This window comes from Larimichthys crocea, chromosome VII (assembly GCF_000972845.2).
Source record: "Larimichthys crocea isolate SSNF chromosome VII, L_crocea_2.0, whole genome shotgun sequence".
NCBI classification, from domain to species: domain Eukaryota; kingdom Metazoa; phylum Chordata; class Actinopteri; family Sciaenidae; genus Larimichthys; species Larimichthys crocea.
Genome location: NC_040017.1, coordinates 12265317 through 12282450, shown reverse-complemented (window position 1 = coordinate 12282450; position 17134 = coordinate 12265317). Strand labels below are relative to the sequence as shown.

Sequence of the window (17134 nt, the reverse complement as noted above, 5' to 3'; positions counted from 1 at the left end):
TTTTCTGCATCTTTGTTTGTTTCCTTTCATAATTTCCTTGTTGTACAAAGGGCAACATCTAACTTGGCAAAAGCTTAAATGGACCATTTTCTGGTTTTGTTGTGTGTTTGTGGGTGTTATTGTGTGTCCATGTGTGCTGTTGGCTTGAGGTTGGGGATGACTGATTATGTCTCTCAACCCTCTTCCCCTCTCACACACACACGCCCATGCGCGCCCACATGCACCTGCCCTGGGTACCTATTTCAATGCACCATTCAACAGATGCATTATATTCATCATCGTACATTATTCAGATTTGAATCAGGGACTGTCATCTTGCTGACGATCCGGCTTCCAAATTTAATAGCTCGGACAAGAATAGCCTTGACAGCACATTGCTGTGATTCAGTGAATTTCTATGACACACTGGTCACCAAATGTAACACCATGTTTCATTTTCTGACTGCTTGTACTCTGTAGACGCTGGATAAATGTGATTACCCCAGTGACTTCTGCAGTGTTTTCTCTGTGGCTAGTTAATAGCTGTGGTGGCCTTAATCAGTCTGCCAGCTGTTTTGTGTGATTGTGTCTTCCAGTGTGTGTGTGTGTGTGTGTGTGCTTGTGCCTGTGTAATTGCAGTTTCCAAACACACAAAGCTGACTCAGGGATGCTGCTCAGGTGTCAAAGGACTCCAGCAGCCGCAGTCATTCTAAAAAAAAAAACATTGGTTAATTGTCTTTAAAGAGTTGGACAACTAGCGTTAGTGTTCAGGGTTTACCACAGGGATGGATTGGGTTACGAGTGAGATGTATCCAGACTTTGCTGCTGTAGTTTGAATTAATGAATTTAAATTTAGACGTGGAAAAGGGGCCGACAAAGTCCTTGATGTTATCAGCCATATTTGTTCCTGTAGCATGCATGAAGCAGTTTTTCCTTCGAGCTTCAGTACAGGACAAGATTATTCTGTGCTGATAATAAAGGTCGCTTAAGTTCTTCTTTTTATGATTCGATACAGATTTAATCCAGTTTTCAGGTAGCTTGTGTGTCTAAGACAGTACCAAGAGCCATATGTTGAATCTGCCACACTACAGCTGATACAGTGCAGCATCACACATGCTAAACGAAGGCCCTTTGCAATCCTCAGTTTAAAAGTTGTGTGCAAAATAACTACACACACACACACACACACACACATACACACGCGCACACACTCATACACTTACTCATGCATGCACACATTATCTAACAGGAACATGTTGTTCTTTCGGCCATATTATGTTTATTCCCATGAGAACACACAGAAAACAGATGACATTCCAGCAATGAAAGATGATCTCTCTCTCTCTCTCTCTAATGACAAATGTATCGTTTAGCAAATGGAATACATAGTAGGATGCTAAAATGTCACAGAGAAAAGAAATACACTGATTGGACAAGCATCTGTAAACAAACCAAAAACTATTTAACACTAAATTTGGGGAATGGGAGATTTTAAAGTATCAGGAATCTCATTTTTCTTTCCACAAATGATATTTGAATATTATTACATTATCTGATAACATATTGTAGAAATCTCATAATTTGCATGCCTAGAAAATACCCTGTATTTCTTACTGTATTAAATTTATTCAGCAGTGGGAGGCAGAGGGGTTGAATCATGCATGCAAGCTTTGACATGTGTCTTTTCAAGGAAGAGGAAAAAAATATATACTCTAGGCTATGGCCCTCACCTGATAAATGTGGGCTCCCAAAACAGTCGTCACAAGGGCCACGTATCAAGCAAAAGATCCAGGGGCAGTTTTTGTGGATCAGGGCCAACGTGCAGAGTGAGCCAAGTGTGCGTCGACAAAAAACGTAAGTTGGAGGAGCTAAAGGTGACGTTCAGAGGAAATAATTACAAACAAGGGCAAATATTGCAGATGATGTGCTGGCCAGATACTAAACTCATGAGATGAGACAGAAAACCTGCTCCTATCATCGGTAGACTCAACTTTTATGTAGCTGAAAAATACCAAGGTTGAATATCTTTTAAATATTTAAAACAAAAAACAAAACAAACATAAAAGGGATACATGGAGCATTTCATTTTGCTTGTGGAGCATTTGAAATATTCATATTGGTGTATAAAAAATCAAGAACATTTCAAATAGAAGTTGAGCATAAATATTTCATATAAATAAATATTTGAATCTACATTTGAATGTCACTTTTAACTAGGACTGACATGCATCAGCCAGTAGCGGTGGCTTGGTGGGTGGTTAGGTCAGTGTGGAGTGGGAAATTGTGCTTTACGTACCAAGAAAAGGGCTTGGAATTAATGTTTTAGTTGCTTCAGCGGCAAGGGGAATTAAATGTTTAACCAGGCCAAGAAGTTTTCAAAATAGTCAGCCAGTAGGATATAGTATACAGCTTTTACCAGCGTTTGTCTAGTTCTCATTGTTAATTTTAAACCCTGAAAATGCGTATAAAATGAGGTACTAGCTGGTTTCTTTTGGCTCCCAAGATGTTAGGGAGACAACCAGACACACACAGTGAGAGTATTTATGACAGTACAACCATGAGGAAGGTGTCAACAAAGAAACCAAAACTGTATAGTGGTTGCCAGTACACATTGCCTTTTACAGAATAATTTCCTACATCATCTCTTGTCTATGCGGACTAGAAGCCTTATTACACATTTCCTCCTTGGTGAATTGGGTTTTCTGACACAGAATAATAACAACAATGACAGCAAAAGGAAAATAATAAGCCCCCACATTTTAAAAAAAGTAATCAATAACAAGGTTCCATTACCACGCAGAAGCTGCTGTCAGACACGTTAGCTGAGTTATGAGACCGATACTCTGATCAAATGAAGCTGAATCAACACAGTCTATAATGAGAATATTGGAGTATCCATAGGAAGTCCATGGTACTCTTGTCATGGCTACCAGTTTCCCCTCAAGTTTACATTATAGAACTTGAGCTGTTATAGCAGTAAGTGGTCATTACGATTATAAAAAGACAATCTGAGCCACCGACCGTAAAGTGTAGATATAGATACTGTACGTGTGTGTCTGTGTATGTGTACTTACGTGTCTACAAAACCAATCTATACTATAGATTGACACTCTAGAAGGAGTATTGCATGAGTCGGGGGGCTGGAGATGGATGTCTTGTATCTCCAAGCATTGCAATGGAACAAGCTGGCCATTGACTAAATGAAGCATTATATTTTCCTGTCCTCCTGTCTAGTCTTTTAGTTCACGTGGCTGTCAGTCACATCAGTCACGCAGTCCATCAGCAAGGGGCTGCTCCTCCAAAGCAGCAGCTGAGCCATTGGTCTCTCCTCTGTCACCCCCTGAATCTCTCTCCTCCTTGTCCTCATCCTGGCTGAGTGGGTCCGGTTTGGACAGGCGGTTCAGGGGGTCAAAAGTATGCATTTTGGGCTCAGGGCTAAGGAGCGAAAGCTGAGGCAATAGTGGCCCCTCCCGAAGCTTAGCAGCTAGCTCCTTGGCGCTGCAGGTGGGCGTGTTGGTCTCGTAGACATCGTGGAAGTTGTTGTAGTCTACCTCGTAGAAGCCCTTCTCAAGGGAGAGAACCGGTGTGAAGCGGTGGCCCCAAAGCACCTCCGTGTCCAGGTAGGAACTCCGTGCCTGACATGTCATCCCTGTCACAGGTATGGATAGGCGTATGTGTCCACATGCACACACAAACATGCACACAAAATTCAAAATGTACCACACATATACAAGTTATAAAAAAAAAAAAAAAAAAAGCAAATACGGACAACCAGAGCAGGTGAACAAACAGACACACACAAATGGAGAGAGGTGTAAGGAGAAAGAGAGACAGCATTAGTGAATTATTCATGTTTATACAGGAACTGTGTGTATGTTTCATCTAATTTAGTAGTAAGTATGAACTGGTAAAATACATGCTGTATTTACACACAACAGAAACGTGTCATTCTGAGGTGTATTTTTGCCAATAAGCAAGTCATAAAAAAATGTTTTATTTGGCAGCTGAGTCTTGCACTTGCTGTGGAAATGGAAAGAGAGAAAGACTTTATCAGCATATCAGCACTATATCAACATTATTGAAAAAGCTTGTATGTATCTATTTTTGGGCACGTGTTGGTTTGTAAGCACTACACACGTGTGACAATTGAATTACAGCATTAAATTTACAGGTGTAACTAAAAAAAAATAATGATGGCTGTTCCATTAAGTCTCCCGCCGAGCCTTTTTAGTGAGGCAGCACATGCCAATACACAAGCTCTGAAAAAGTCTTTATTATCCTCACCTGTGTTATAGAAAGTTCAACAAATAAATAGGAATAACAAAACACACAATTAATCACAAATAAGATGAAGCCTATTGTTGCTGCAAGGTCTAAATCTTCAGTGGTAACGAGACGTGCTCTCATTAGTGATTAGCGAGCTAGAAGCAATCTCCTCTCTTGTGGATTCAACATTAGCATCAATGACACGTAAAACAAATATTTATATAATGCCTGCATTAACTGTAAAGAAAGTGAGTTAAGAAGATGGAGGGGTCTACATGTGGTACACAAAACTAGGCTTACTGACAAGCACTATATAACGTCATCTAGAAGGTAACTGTAAACATCTGACTCATCACATACGCCCCGCTCACACAGCTGTTGGGTTACCTAATGTTCTGTCTCTCTGTAAATGCATAACATCACTGCTAACATCAAGCATCTGCTCTAAAATTGATATGGATATGAATGTCCTATTTTCCACATTTAACGTTTTTTTTATTTTTTTATTTCTGTGACAAGATCATCAAAGACAATATAGAAACTCTGAGTCCCAGGAGGATTTTCTATAGTGTCTATTAAGGGTGTTGGCATATTGTTTGATGTGTTGGCTTTAAATGATTCATTTAGCTAATACTTTGCAGTCCAAACCGAAATTGGCTGTGTTAAGATCTATTAGTTTTTTTGTCTTATTAGCATTTAAAAGATACTGCAGCCCGTTTTGCCATTTTTCCTGAGGTTTTGTCACAATTCAAGAATCCAGTATAGTCAAGCATGGTGAGTCAGACTCTTCACAGCCAGTACGGCGGTATTTTGCTGATGCATTTGTTTGTTGATTGTTGTGATTATCGCAGTTATTTCCTGAGAGATTAGATCGAAATGAACAGCCTGATCAAAAGACTGAATCATTTCACCAATATAAACAAATAATTGCCACCCCCAGCTTCCACACACACACACATACATTCCAGTTTTCACTACCAACAGAAGCACATATTGTATGATAATGTGTCCATATTGTCTTTGCTTTCAGACTCCAGAACATTTGATTTGTCTTTTTCTTCTTGCATATTTTGGAAAAATACCTGCTTTTAAGCGTTAATAGTCTGCTGCAGGGTGCTGTGTTGCGTAGGAGACACGTGTGCTGAGATTATGTGCTTCAAGGCCCGACAGTTGGCAGATGAGTGGCAGGAATTGTAATAAAATAGGTTACAGAATTCACATTATTCAACCACATGACGATTTTCATTTTTATCATATTTGCTGACTCATGTTTAACCGTGGTTCTCCACCAGACCCAACAATGACAAGGCAACAAACAAACGCTGTCTTGAAAGGGATGATGTGAACTTGCAAAAGCTGTGGCTTGGGGATTTCCACAGCATGTAAATGCACCACACAGCTTAGTGTCACCGAAGCATCCATAACACTCTTCAGCTCAAATGTAGTAAACAAAATGAAGCATGGAAAAAGCACCGGCATGATCTTCAAATATAAATGATGCACGAGTGAAGAAGCAGAAACAAAGAAGCCGCTGCTCTGTAACTAACAGACCTTTCTCACAAAAGACATGTTGACTTGCCAAACACAGGTGTATTTAATCACTTCAATAAGGGCTGCTTTCCATTTAGGTGTGTCCGTTTCAGGGTCGTGGCATTGTGCATGCTGGCTTCCTGGTGCACCAAAATGGAAAACGTTATTAGTTACACGTGTGCTTTACTCCTGTTGATGTGTGAGAATGTCAGAACGTCATTGTGAGTGTAAGTACCGCAATCACATGCCGCTGCTTCTTGTGTAGCACTACGTAAGTGTCTATGACCTTCACTTCAGCATTTATGCATAGAGTCTCACTCTAGGTACCCCTGGGGGAAACCTATATGTCAAATATTATCTCTCTAGCTATTTTGTATTCATGTAATATTCTGTTCCAGGTAGGCTGCCTGAATTACTGTTATTAATGAGTCAGCCAGAACACAGGGTTTCCCCTATGTAATTAAATAGAACAGCTATGTTTTGTATTGCGACAAGGTCTTTTTCATGTAGTCTTTGCTTTGGAGTTTTCCCTATCGCTTGTGTTGATGTTTAGTTTTCTCCTCAAATCTCTCTGCTGACTAAGCAAATAATTGGCACATAATCTATATAGTAGCAACTGGAACATGATTAATTCAGGCACCTAAATTATAGATGCTGAGGGCTTATTTTTTATTTTTTTATATTTATTTATTTTATTTATTTATTTATCTCTGGCAAATTAAATCTGGTTAGAAAGAATCCTCCTTCATATGGTCTGTTAAATATATATGAGATATTAAAATATGGTAATCCGAATAAAACGTGCACACATTGCAGGATTAATTAGTAAATTATGAAACCTTACACAAACATGTCAGCCATAACACTCATTGCCTGAAAGGGTCAAAAGTTATTTTTGCCTGAGGCGGTGCACATGGACACATGAAAAAATGGTAATGGTTTATAATTCACACTATTCGTGTGTGAATAGTTCCTTATTAATAATAAATAAATAAATTATATTTATTACTTCTCTACATACATACTGGTAACTAACAAACTACTCACAACCAACTTATTTCTGGATCCTACATGGATAGGGAATTTTCTGGGAAGTGTAGACACTACCGTTTACACGACAATAATACTACTGCCCGATATTTTCTGTATTCTGAGAAATGGCATAAAGCAGGCCTTATTTTAAACATAAATAATTTTGTGTAAAGGAAACAAAGCCCGGCCTCAATAATGTAAACAAGCTTTGTTGTCGGCAACAGCGACACACGACTGGTCCTGTGATGCAGCAGAACAAGTCCCGGAAATGTTACAATAAACTGCAGCATAATCACTTTTTGTTTAGAGCAAAAAAATCTTAGTTAACTTAAAAGGAGAAAATATACAAGTATGGTACATACAAGATCTTGTATATCCCTCAGCTATTTGTAGGCAGCTGTGATGAATGAGAATTCAGTTTAGCTGCTGCTGAAATGCCCACAGATGATCAACACTTTTTTCATTTAATTAATGTCTTACCACTTGTTGTCTTAGAGATGTTTAAACACGGGTTGGTTACTAATGATACTCATGATTACATTAACTGAGTCACTGGGCACAAACTGTGCTTAAATTTTAAAATGAATGAAAGCTTTGGATTATTTAAAATTCTTGTAAATCAAATCTGTCAGAAAAAAAATAAAATTATTTCTTGCTGTCCATGAAAGCACGTTTTCACCCAGCAGCAAAATAACTTAATAATGTGCCAGCTACAAGCTATACATATATAATCAAGTCCAGTCAGTCAAACAGTCATTACTTTCAGACTCGTGTCTCAAACTCAGTTAATCTGAAAAATTTCAAGAATTATGATGGATTTTTGTGACTGCACTTGAACACATTTAAATGCTATGATGAAACTGGCTGGTATGATGGCGGCCTCAGTGAAGGCAGAGTTACCTTTGCTGCAGAGAATAAGTTCATTACAGTTACAGAAGTCACCAATTAATGACACCTCAGATTACAACCCACATAAATGCTGAGTTCAAATACCAGACATATCTCAAAGTCAACATATGGTCAAACTGCTGCAAAGAAACCATGTGAGAGGTAAGGAGTCCAACAAGAATTAGCAAATGGCTTGGGTATTGGATGACCTAGAATGCTGCCTCAGATAATCTAGTCTCCGCAATCATCTGACCTGAACACAGTTGAGATAGTTTGGGAGAAGTTGGACCTCAGAGTAAATAGTGAATTATTTATCTGTAATACATTAACTGAGAGACTTTAATTGAGTGCATCATCTCATTTTACTGTTTATCCCGAATGCTGTGGGTGTGCCCAAGGTTGTTAGTGATTATCAGAGCCTGACTCACAATCATGCTTAAAACCACAGGCTGGATGTCAATGGAGAAACCAAGCGATGACTAGCCATTAAAGAGAAAATGAAGCCATTTCACGACCCACTTATCTGTCACTTCCACACTCTGACAGCATCCAGTTTGTGATGTGGTATATATTTTGTTCAATAGTGAATCTTTACTCTACAGTACGTTATAATGCATGTGCATTTCATGGACATCATCACATATTGATTGAAATCTTTCTCAATTTTGTTGCGTTTATTAAATCATTACTTGCTTTATACGGGCCATTAATGTTTTTTCTCCAACTGAAAAAAACAGTGTGTGTGCTGGATTCATGCCCTGGCATTATTCCTGGAATTTTTAGAATAATATTACAACAAGTAGTTCTGACCAAGCATTCTGATTGGTCAGCTAGACATTTAGTATGTGTTCAAATCAGCATGACAGCACAACCGAGTCATCACTAAAAATAAAAGTCCGCAATTTTCACATTGGCACGCAACACTGGAAGTCAACTTTCAATAGTTATACATCTGAATTTGAAATTGAAGGTTCCTTTAATGAATATTCTGTATTTTATGGTGCTGTTAGACGGTCTTGTTAACGCAGGTGTGTACCTCCCTTGTGTGCAGCATGTTGGAGATCAAACAGTTTAGTGACAACAGATGTTATTTTTGAAGGACTAAAGGTAGACTAATATGGACTGAAGCTGATATTTCATCTTTTTTCTATACATTTTGACACAATGCTGTGGAGATCCTGGAAATATTCACAGACTTACAGTAGTAGCTAAATCTGTCCATGGAAAAATGATCTTTTTTAGCAGATATCTTAGTCACTACAAGCCTGAGCTAGCAGATCAGTTCTGTGCTTTTTATGTGCTGTATTTATTCACTTCGGCTCAGACTACTTATTGGAGTAGTAAAAAGTTTCATGATGACTGATTGTTTTCAAGGTATTAGTCAGACACTGTGTATTTCCAGGAAAACAAAATAAACTATGAATATCTTTTGGTTAGATTTTACTTTTACTTAAGTCAGTAATTGTTGCATAATTGCTGAATCACTGAATACCATTAGTTAATGATAAATCTGATCAGCTACCATCAGTAATCAATACATAACCAATTATCAAACTAATAGCTAGTAGCAGTCAATGTCAGACAACCTTGTCATACTTTGCCTCATACGTTACCTAGTGTTTTTGTAGTGATGAAAACACATTTTAGCAGTTTGAATTAAACTAAAACCCCCTTTAACAAATTAACATTTTGTTCCGTAAAGACAAGAAACACAAGGTAAAGGAAGTATCTGTATACAGAAATGTTAACAGTCTTCTTTATAATCCATAAAGATAAACTGATTTCCATACTAATTTAACATTTTGGATTTTGTCACCTCGCCTAAACAACTCAAGGAATCACCAATGTTATTTTAATGGAAGACCACCATAGGAATAAGGCAAACTGTTTCAGAAATTAAGATTTTTCAATAAAATGAGCTGGTTGGTGGATCAGATATATACCAAATTAAACACTGACTAAAAACACCATGATAGTATTTTAGGTTCTTTTTGGCTGTTCCCAAAGTATCTGCCTGTATCTGTTAACAGACACAGTCCAGTTGTGGGATTATTTGTGTTCGCAGAGCAAATTAATGATTTAATACATAGAAAAATCACAATTTGTTGCCACTTATAACTGTTAACTAATGAATGCCGCTTGTTCTATACTGTTCTCTTAACGCAATCGTGAGGTTGAGGTTGTTGTACTGAATATCTTTATGTCTGTGATGTGGTTGTAGGCACGAGGCTGCAGGCCAAATGCTGAAGTTAATCAGAACTCCCTCTCGTGTGATGTTGCTTTAATATACTTTCTGGTGAATCAGAAAAAAAAGAATATCTTTTGCATACCACAGCATTGGCCATCCATTATTTGATACATAACTACAATGACAGCAGATTCATCACATTTAAAATTGCCACTAAGGGTGATTATTCAGCTATGAATTTAAATGCTGACCTTATAACTCAAATAAAAAGACGTGATTATATTTGACCAAAAGTACCTTTAACAAATTATCTGGGGGTCTGTCTTTTGTTAGTATCATTCTGAATTCACCATGTGTGATATGATATGTAGTTAAAGCATTTAAAAAAATACTGTAAATTGAGCTATCACTTAATTCCCTGGCTTCTGCTTTGTGACCTGCTTAACAATTCTCATTAAGGTTAACAGGGTACAGTAGGGGGAGGGTTACTGGATGGTCAGAATGGACCTTTTCCTAGCGGTCAAGGACGGTGACGACATAACCCCTGCATGATGCCATGGTCTCTGCCGGTGAAGCGAGAGGTGATTTAATGCCTGAGTCAAGTATCCAACAGCGTGAGCAGGAAGCATGATGGCTACCGGTGCTTTGGAGGGAAAAAAAATCAAATGAATAAAAAAAATCAAAAATGAAATAGAGCAGAAATATTCAGATGCATGCAACGCCACGCCTGATTGCATTAGGAAGCTCTGTAGTTTGTACGAAATTTAAAACGACCGTGCACGACTAAATGCTCACATCAACCAATGTGTCTCATTTACCGATGCAAAGTACAACGATAACCAATAAAGTAAATTAATGTATAATGCATTGTATTTAAAATGAGTGGATTATAATTAGTCTTTCAACAATGGCCATTCAACAATGCTGCTTAGGCATACAAACAATACTCGATTTATCCAACACCCCTCAGAAAACACACTGGAACAGTCATCATGCTGTAAAGGTTTCTGTGTAAAGGGAATGATGCACCATATGTTTTTGAAAAAAAATCCCTGTGTGACACACCATCATAACGACGTAATTGGCTGTTATCAGTTGAGCCTGCTTCCTATTGAAACAGTCTCATACTGGGAAATATAAGCTTCCTGGAACTTTACAGAAACACCTGGTCGGATCTAACTGGCCTGGAGCACTTTTAAGAACTGCTTGGCCTTTACCCAAAACACAGACCAGCAGTGAGGGTAGCTACACTTCATTCATTTGGAAATAAACAATATCAAAGACATAACCTTGACGTAGCAACAATGGAAATGCAGGCTGCAGTAAGAACACAGAACATTTACAAGGTTGTAGCACGATCAGCTTTCAATTGTCCGCCTGATCTGAAGTAACAAATACTTGTGTGTGAAGAAATGATTTTTTGATTCCAGTTGAAGGATTAATGAAGTAAAGATTTGCCATCTTCCTCTTAAAAACATTTGTTAGCTGTCATGGGATCATTGAAATAATAAAGTACTCATTAAAGCCTGTACTAACTTTGAACTGAAATGCATTAATATTATTTATGTCTCACTTAGAGAGTTGATTATCTGTTAATCTTTCCATCCATTACAATATTATCTTTTGCAATCTGCAGCACTTACAGGTACTCAATCCTGCCCCTCCTCTCTTTTAGGCTATGTGAGACTCTTGTCTTTCCATCCACTTATCCATCTTCCCATCATTCCCACTCAGCTCACTTCCCGCATCCCACATTTCATCAATCTCTGTCTCACTCTATCCATTTACCCATCATCCATATGTCAATCCCATTCCACCTTTTTCCCCTCTCTTTACCTTCCATTGACCGGCCCCCCCACCCCCATACCTGTTGCCTCCACCATGCCCTCAAGGATAACCACGATCTCGAACTCCTCCTTTTCCATTTGAGCCAGAGTCATCTCCCAGAATGGGCTCTTCTCATTGATCTCATGAGAGATGATAAGCGGCGACACCAGAAACAGCCGGTCGTCTCCTGTGTCAAAGCCGATGTTGATGTCAGTCTGGTTGAGTGGGATGAATTCCCCCTCCTTGGTCTGCTGCGAGCGGATCAGCTTTGCTCTGATCGATGCCTCCACAATGTGAGAGTTCCTCAGATCGCCCACCCGAAACATCAGGCACATCTTGTTGTCTCGCAGTGATATGACAGCATTGTGCGAGAACATGAGGGTCTCGGCGCGGTTCTTTGGCTGTGAGATCTTAACAAACATGCAGCCCACCATCATGGCATTAACAATGGAACCCAAGATGGCCTGCACCAAAAGAAGTATGATACCTTCAGGGCATTTTTCTGTGATTACACGATAACCGTACCCAATGGTGGTCTCTGTTTCAATAGAGAAGAGGAAGGCTGAGACAAAACTGTTGAGGTTCTCCACACAGGGGGTCCAGCCCTCTTCATCAGCATGCACCAGATCCCCACGGATGAGTGCTATCAGCCACCACAGAAAGCCAAAGAAAAGCCAGTTGACTACATAGACCAAAGTGAAAATGAAGAGGCTGAGGCGCCAGCGTAGGTCCACCAGTGTAGTGAACAAGTCACTGAGGTAACGGTAGGTCTCTTGCACATTTCCATGATGAACGTTGCACTTGCCGTCCTTCTGCACATATCGTTGACGTGGCTTCTTCGCCGGGTCAGAAATCAAGTGGGTTCGCTCTGTCGAGATCTGAGCCTCCCGCAAGTGTTTAGGAAGCTTCTTCACCTATGTGGAAGAGGAAAGATAAAGACAGAGAGGCAAAAGAAAGGGAGGAAGGAGAGTGAAAGAAAGCAAGTGAGCAAAGACAGAAAGAAAAAGGGAGAAAGAACAGTCGCAATTTTAATTATTCTCCATAGGGGTATTTTACAGTATCCACACCGACTTCTTTTTATTAATATTTCTCTAAAGTTATATTGAATTTGTACTGGAAGAGGTAGGTTAACCTTTTTAATTTGATTTCTTTCAGCCTTTCTTTGAGCAAAACCACACTGTTCTGTTCTGCTGGCAGAGAGGTAAATGAAATTAAGAGCCGAATGAAGTCAGCACTGCTCTGTGCTACTCCACAATGACATTGTGGGTGTCAGTGTATGTACACATATACAGGAGAAAGGAAAAGGGATAGTAAGGACACAACAAGAACACAAGGACGCCTTTGTCGATGTTGGCCCAGCTCCAGTGAGGCGATCTGGCCCCACAGCTGTGCCCTGCCTCCCTCCCTGTCCCCTGTTTTCCCTCCCCTCACACCCTCTGGGACATTGGCAGGCCTGGATAGGAACAGATCCTCCATCCTTCCCCAATAGAGCATTATGGCATCTTTAAACAGAGTGGCATATGCATGGGCACACACATGTCACATATACTTGCTGGATTCTAAAATTCTATGTTTTAGAACATTTTATATTATGAAAAACAATGACGGCCATGTATTCCTGCACGGGATCCAATTGCCAGTTGCTTGGCCCTTTTTTTTGAGACAAACATACAGACAGACAGAAAGACACTTAAATGAGGACAGTGTTGCAAGGTACCTTTGAAACTGATCAAGGACACGTTGACAGCACACTGACACTCTCCAATCCGAGTTGATAATTGGAATGCCTTGTGTTGTGAGGCAAGAACACAGACCGCATGTCCTCTGAATCTCTTTCTATTAATCAGACACCTGTGATCCATCTCTCTCTAGAGTCATGCTCACATCACCAGGTAAGTTACGTCCTATTGTGGTTACACTGACTGCTCTTTTTCTCTATCACAAAGCGGATCACTCACAGTTCAGCTGAGGAAGGAAGGACATCATCTCAGGGGCTATAATATCCTTGCAGTGGCTGGATAATAAAATCTGTTGGACGGGTTTATTCAGGTTTTTTTTCCTTGAGATGCCAGGTGCTGTTTCACTGCTGTGTACATGCACTTTTAATACAGGCCTGCATGTACAGTATTGAGTTTTCAGATATTGATTTGAAGTGATCCCCTTTTGAAGGAACCTTTTGACAAAGAGGAACTGAAAGACAATGCTTATTGACCGGCGTCGCAATTAGTGGCTTGATGACAGTGCATTCACCAAATGTCAATGGGCTCCCTTATTACCAACTGTGCTCAGGGATATTGAATCAAATATAGTTTCAGAACATGGTCAGTTCACCATTTCCATAAAGTGAAACTTTCCACTGATAACATCAGTTAATATACAAAATTGCTGTTAATCACTACCTCACTGCTTTTAAATGAAACACAACCAAGTTAGGTCCCTTCATTTCCATGTTTCAGGTGGGGGTTAATTGAGTGATAGATGAAGCTGTCAAAGCAGTGCCGCCCAATCTTTGGCCTTCGTAGTCAATATGGTTGATGGTCGATAAACAAATTCATTAGTTCTCTTTGCATGGCAGGAGTAAGCGGTGGGTGTTTTCTTTCATTGACCTCTCTGACTGTGCTTGGGTAGGCTGTATAAGTCCCAAATAAGCAGTAGAATCAGGACTGATAACTACTGCAACTCTACCATCCGTTAATAAGAGTGAATGGGTTGTCTTTTCCGTTTCTCCCTATTTCCACTGCTTAGTGAATTGAATTATATATTTATTTGAGCTAGAGAAAGTGTGTTTGGTTACACTTTGCAAGACTGAATTTATAAGCTGTACTACTTTTTAAAAATTTAAAAAATTTAATCTATAATGTGTGTTTCCAGCATATCTACTGTATATCCAACATCCTTCTTATTGTCATCATTCACACCATTTCTTGAAAGAGTCCTGATCTGAGTTCTGACACACATATTGTTCTCCCTACTAATCATTCCCATCTCTATATCTTCTCTATCATTTTCTCTCACATCTTTCTCTCTGTCTCTCTCTCTCTCTCTCTCTGTCTCTCTCTATCTATCTCATGTTAGCACTTTCATTCGCAGATGCAGGATCACCAGTGTTTCTCTGAGCAGTAGCAGCTGTACAGTCTACCTGTGCAGGTGTGACTCCTATCTCCATGTTGTGGTCCATGAGGACTCGAGAATCTCCTGCCATCTTCAGCTGAAGCTCAACACCTATAAGACATAAGGAATATTACAATAGTCCGTTAAATTAAAGCTTTAAAACATTTTGTCACATATTTTTCAAAAATATTATTGACATTTTGTTGGTACTTTTTATTAGATTGCAGTAACATAATGAGCTTCAGTTTATTGATCACAGGCATTAAAATGAACCAATAAAGCAGAGAATAAAGGTCAATGTCTACTGTTTTCCTCAGAGCATGGGCAAGCTTTATCCATTAGGCTTTTCAACCTTTCAACCCTCAGCTACCTAAATTACACATTCTCATTGAGAAGTACATACATTATGTCAACACTAACAATGTTGTGTTGATGTATAACGCGACCCACAGGCACAATATTTTCTTCCTGTCATTTAAATTGCTTCAATTTGTCAATATGTCAATTTTTACCAACTGGTGTAATTAGAACCCACAGAAAGCCGTGAAAGCAGCTTGAACTGTGCAGCTTAAAAGGTCAGATCTTCAACAGAGTGAGATGTTTGCATTTGCATTGGTTGTAATATAGTAGTGTGTATATCATACATGGGAGTTACTGTTATGGCATTTCACTTGTAAACTCAAAAATTTATAGTATTGTGGTATTAAGTTTAATTTTTTATTATTTTTGGACCACTTTAACCAGCTAACTAACTATATATGAATATCTAATATATCAAACCAATTTCCTGCTTAGTTATTCTGTTGTTAAGTAAATTATGTAAATCTCCACAATGCAAAACAGCAACAGTTTATGGTGGATAATTATATGCAAGACAATTAAATCTGAAGAATAATGGCAGCTGCGGCTGCAGCACAGCTCTCTCACACCCATAATGTGATGGTCAGGCAGACCATTGCCAAATGTCATCAATCCAACTTCCATGGTCTCAGTGAAACTGTTCAACTCTTTCACCACACTAATGGTGGTGTCACAGGAGAATGTACCACATAAATCAGCCTGCGGGAATTACATGTTTTATCAACATAATAAGACAACATTGTTAGCCACATTAGCAGCATGGATAGAGATGACAATAACATTCTGTGACTGTCCACAACTTTAATTCAAACTGGAATATCTTGACGCAGCTATTAATATGCCCTGACATGACATGTTGTATTGGCAATCATGGTCCCAGAGGATGATCCCCTGACTTTTCATGTTGCACCATTTTTGGTTGACATGTATTAGAGAGTGAAATATAACTATTGGATGGACTGACATAGAATTTGCTACATAAATTCAAGGTCTAATGACTTTAATGATCCTCTGGCTTTTTCTCTTGCATTGCCGGTAAGCCAAAGTTTTCACTTTAAATATGTAAACATCCAATCAGTAGTGTAGCGGTGCCTGGAGAAGTGGGTATACGCTTTATTTATGGAGCAAATCTTTTTTTAAAGCGACCCATCCAACAAAGAATGAACACCATTTGTTATAAAAAGTGACAGGTAAGACTAAAATTTCCAAATTGCTACTTAACTTCTGCTGCTTGACTTCAGAGATTAGGGATAATTATGAAATTAACCACAGAATCTGTAAATAATTTAAACACACTTTCTGCAGCCAGAAATGTCATGCCTTTGCCGAATGAAAAGAAGAAACGTCAGCTTGGTAAACACTACTGAATGCATAAGAGGGAATTTAGAAGTGGGTGTGCAGACTCAAAAAACAAGTGGGTATACCCACAATACTACACCAAAGAGACTTTCATAGGCCTTGAATGATTATCTGTAAAACCTTGGATTGATGTTTCGTCAATTGTCATCATTAGATCGACATTTCTGCTGCTGTCAGCCTCAGCTATATTGTGTTTTTAGTGCTAATTAGCAAATATTAGCAACTAAGATAGTTCACATGCTAAACATTAACATGTTAGCATTGTGTGCAAGTCCACTGACACTGATCTATTCAACTTGTTTTCCAAGCAATATTCACACTTGCAATATAATATGTCCTTGTAGTAACTAAAGGATGACTGGTGTTTTTATGATTTATGTTTATGTAGGCATTCACAGCACCATTTGAGTTTAGGGAACTGTGGTCAACAGACTTGAATCGAGAGACAGGGTGTGTGCTTTTGTTGCCTAACCTAACCACACACAGAAAGGTAGCACTTCCAGGAATTATATTTCCCTCAAAATATGTTTGGCAAAACAAACCAGTTGTACACTCATTGTTTGGCAACGGAGCTGGTGTATCCATGAATAGAGC

At 39.0% G+C, this 17134-nt stretch overlaps 1 protein-coding gene across 1 annotated transcript in view; it reads right to left on the bottom strand.

The window, feature by feature from the left end:
• Positions 1-1111: 1111 nt before the first annotated feature.
• The window catches only part of kcnj5 (potassium inwardly rectifying channel subfamily J member 5), a 24314-nt gene continuing 8291 nt past the window's right edge, over positions 1112-17134 (bottom strand). The window contains exons 2-4 of the mRNA XM_010757151.3: positions 14850-14932; positions 11751-12624; positions 1112-3628 (exon numbers count right to left, since the gene is read on the bottom strand). Coding sequence (XP_010755453.1) covers positions 3243-3628; positions 11751-12624; positions 14850-14912 — 1323 coding nt within the window. The 5' untranslated portion in view covers positions 14913-14932 and the 3' untranslated portion in view covers positions 1112-3242. The remainder of the gene's footprint in view (positions 3629-11750; positions 12625-14849; positions 14933-17134) is intronic.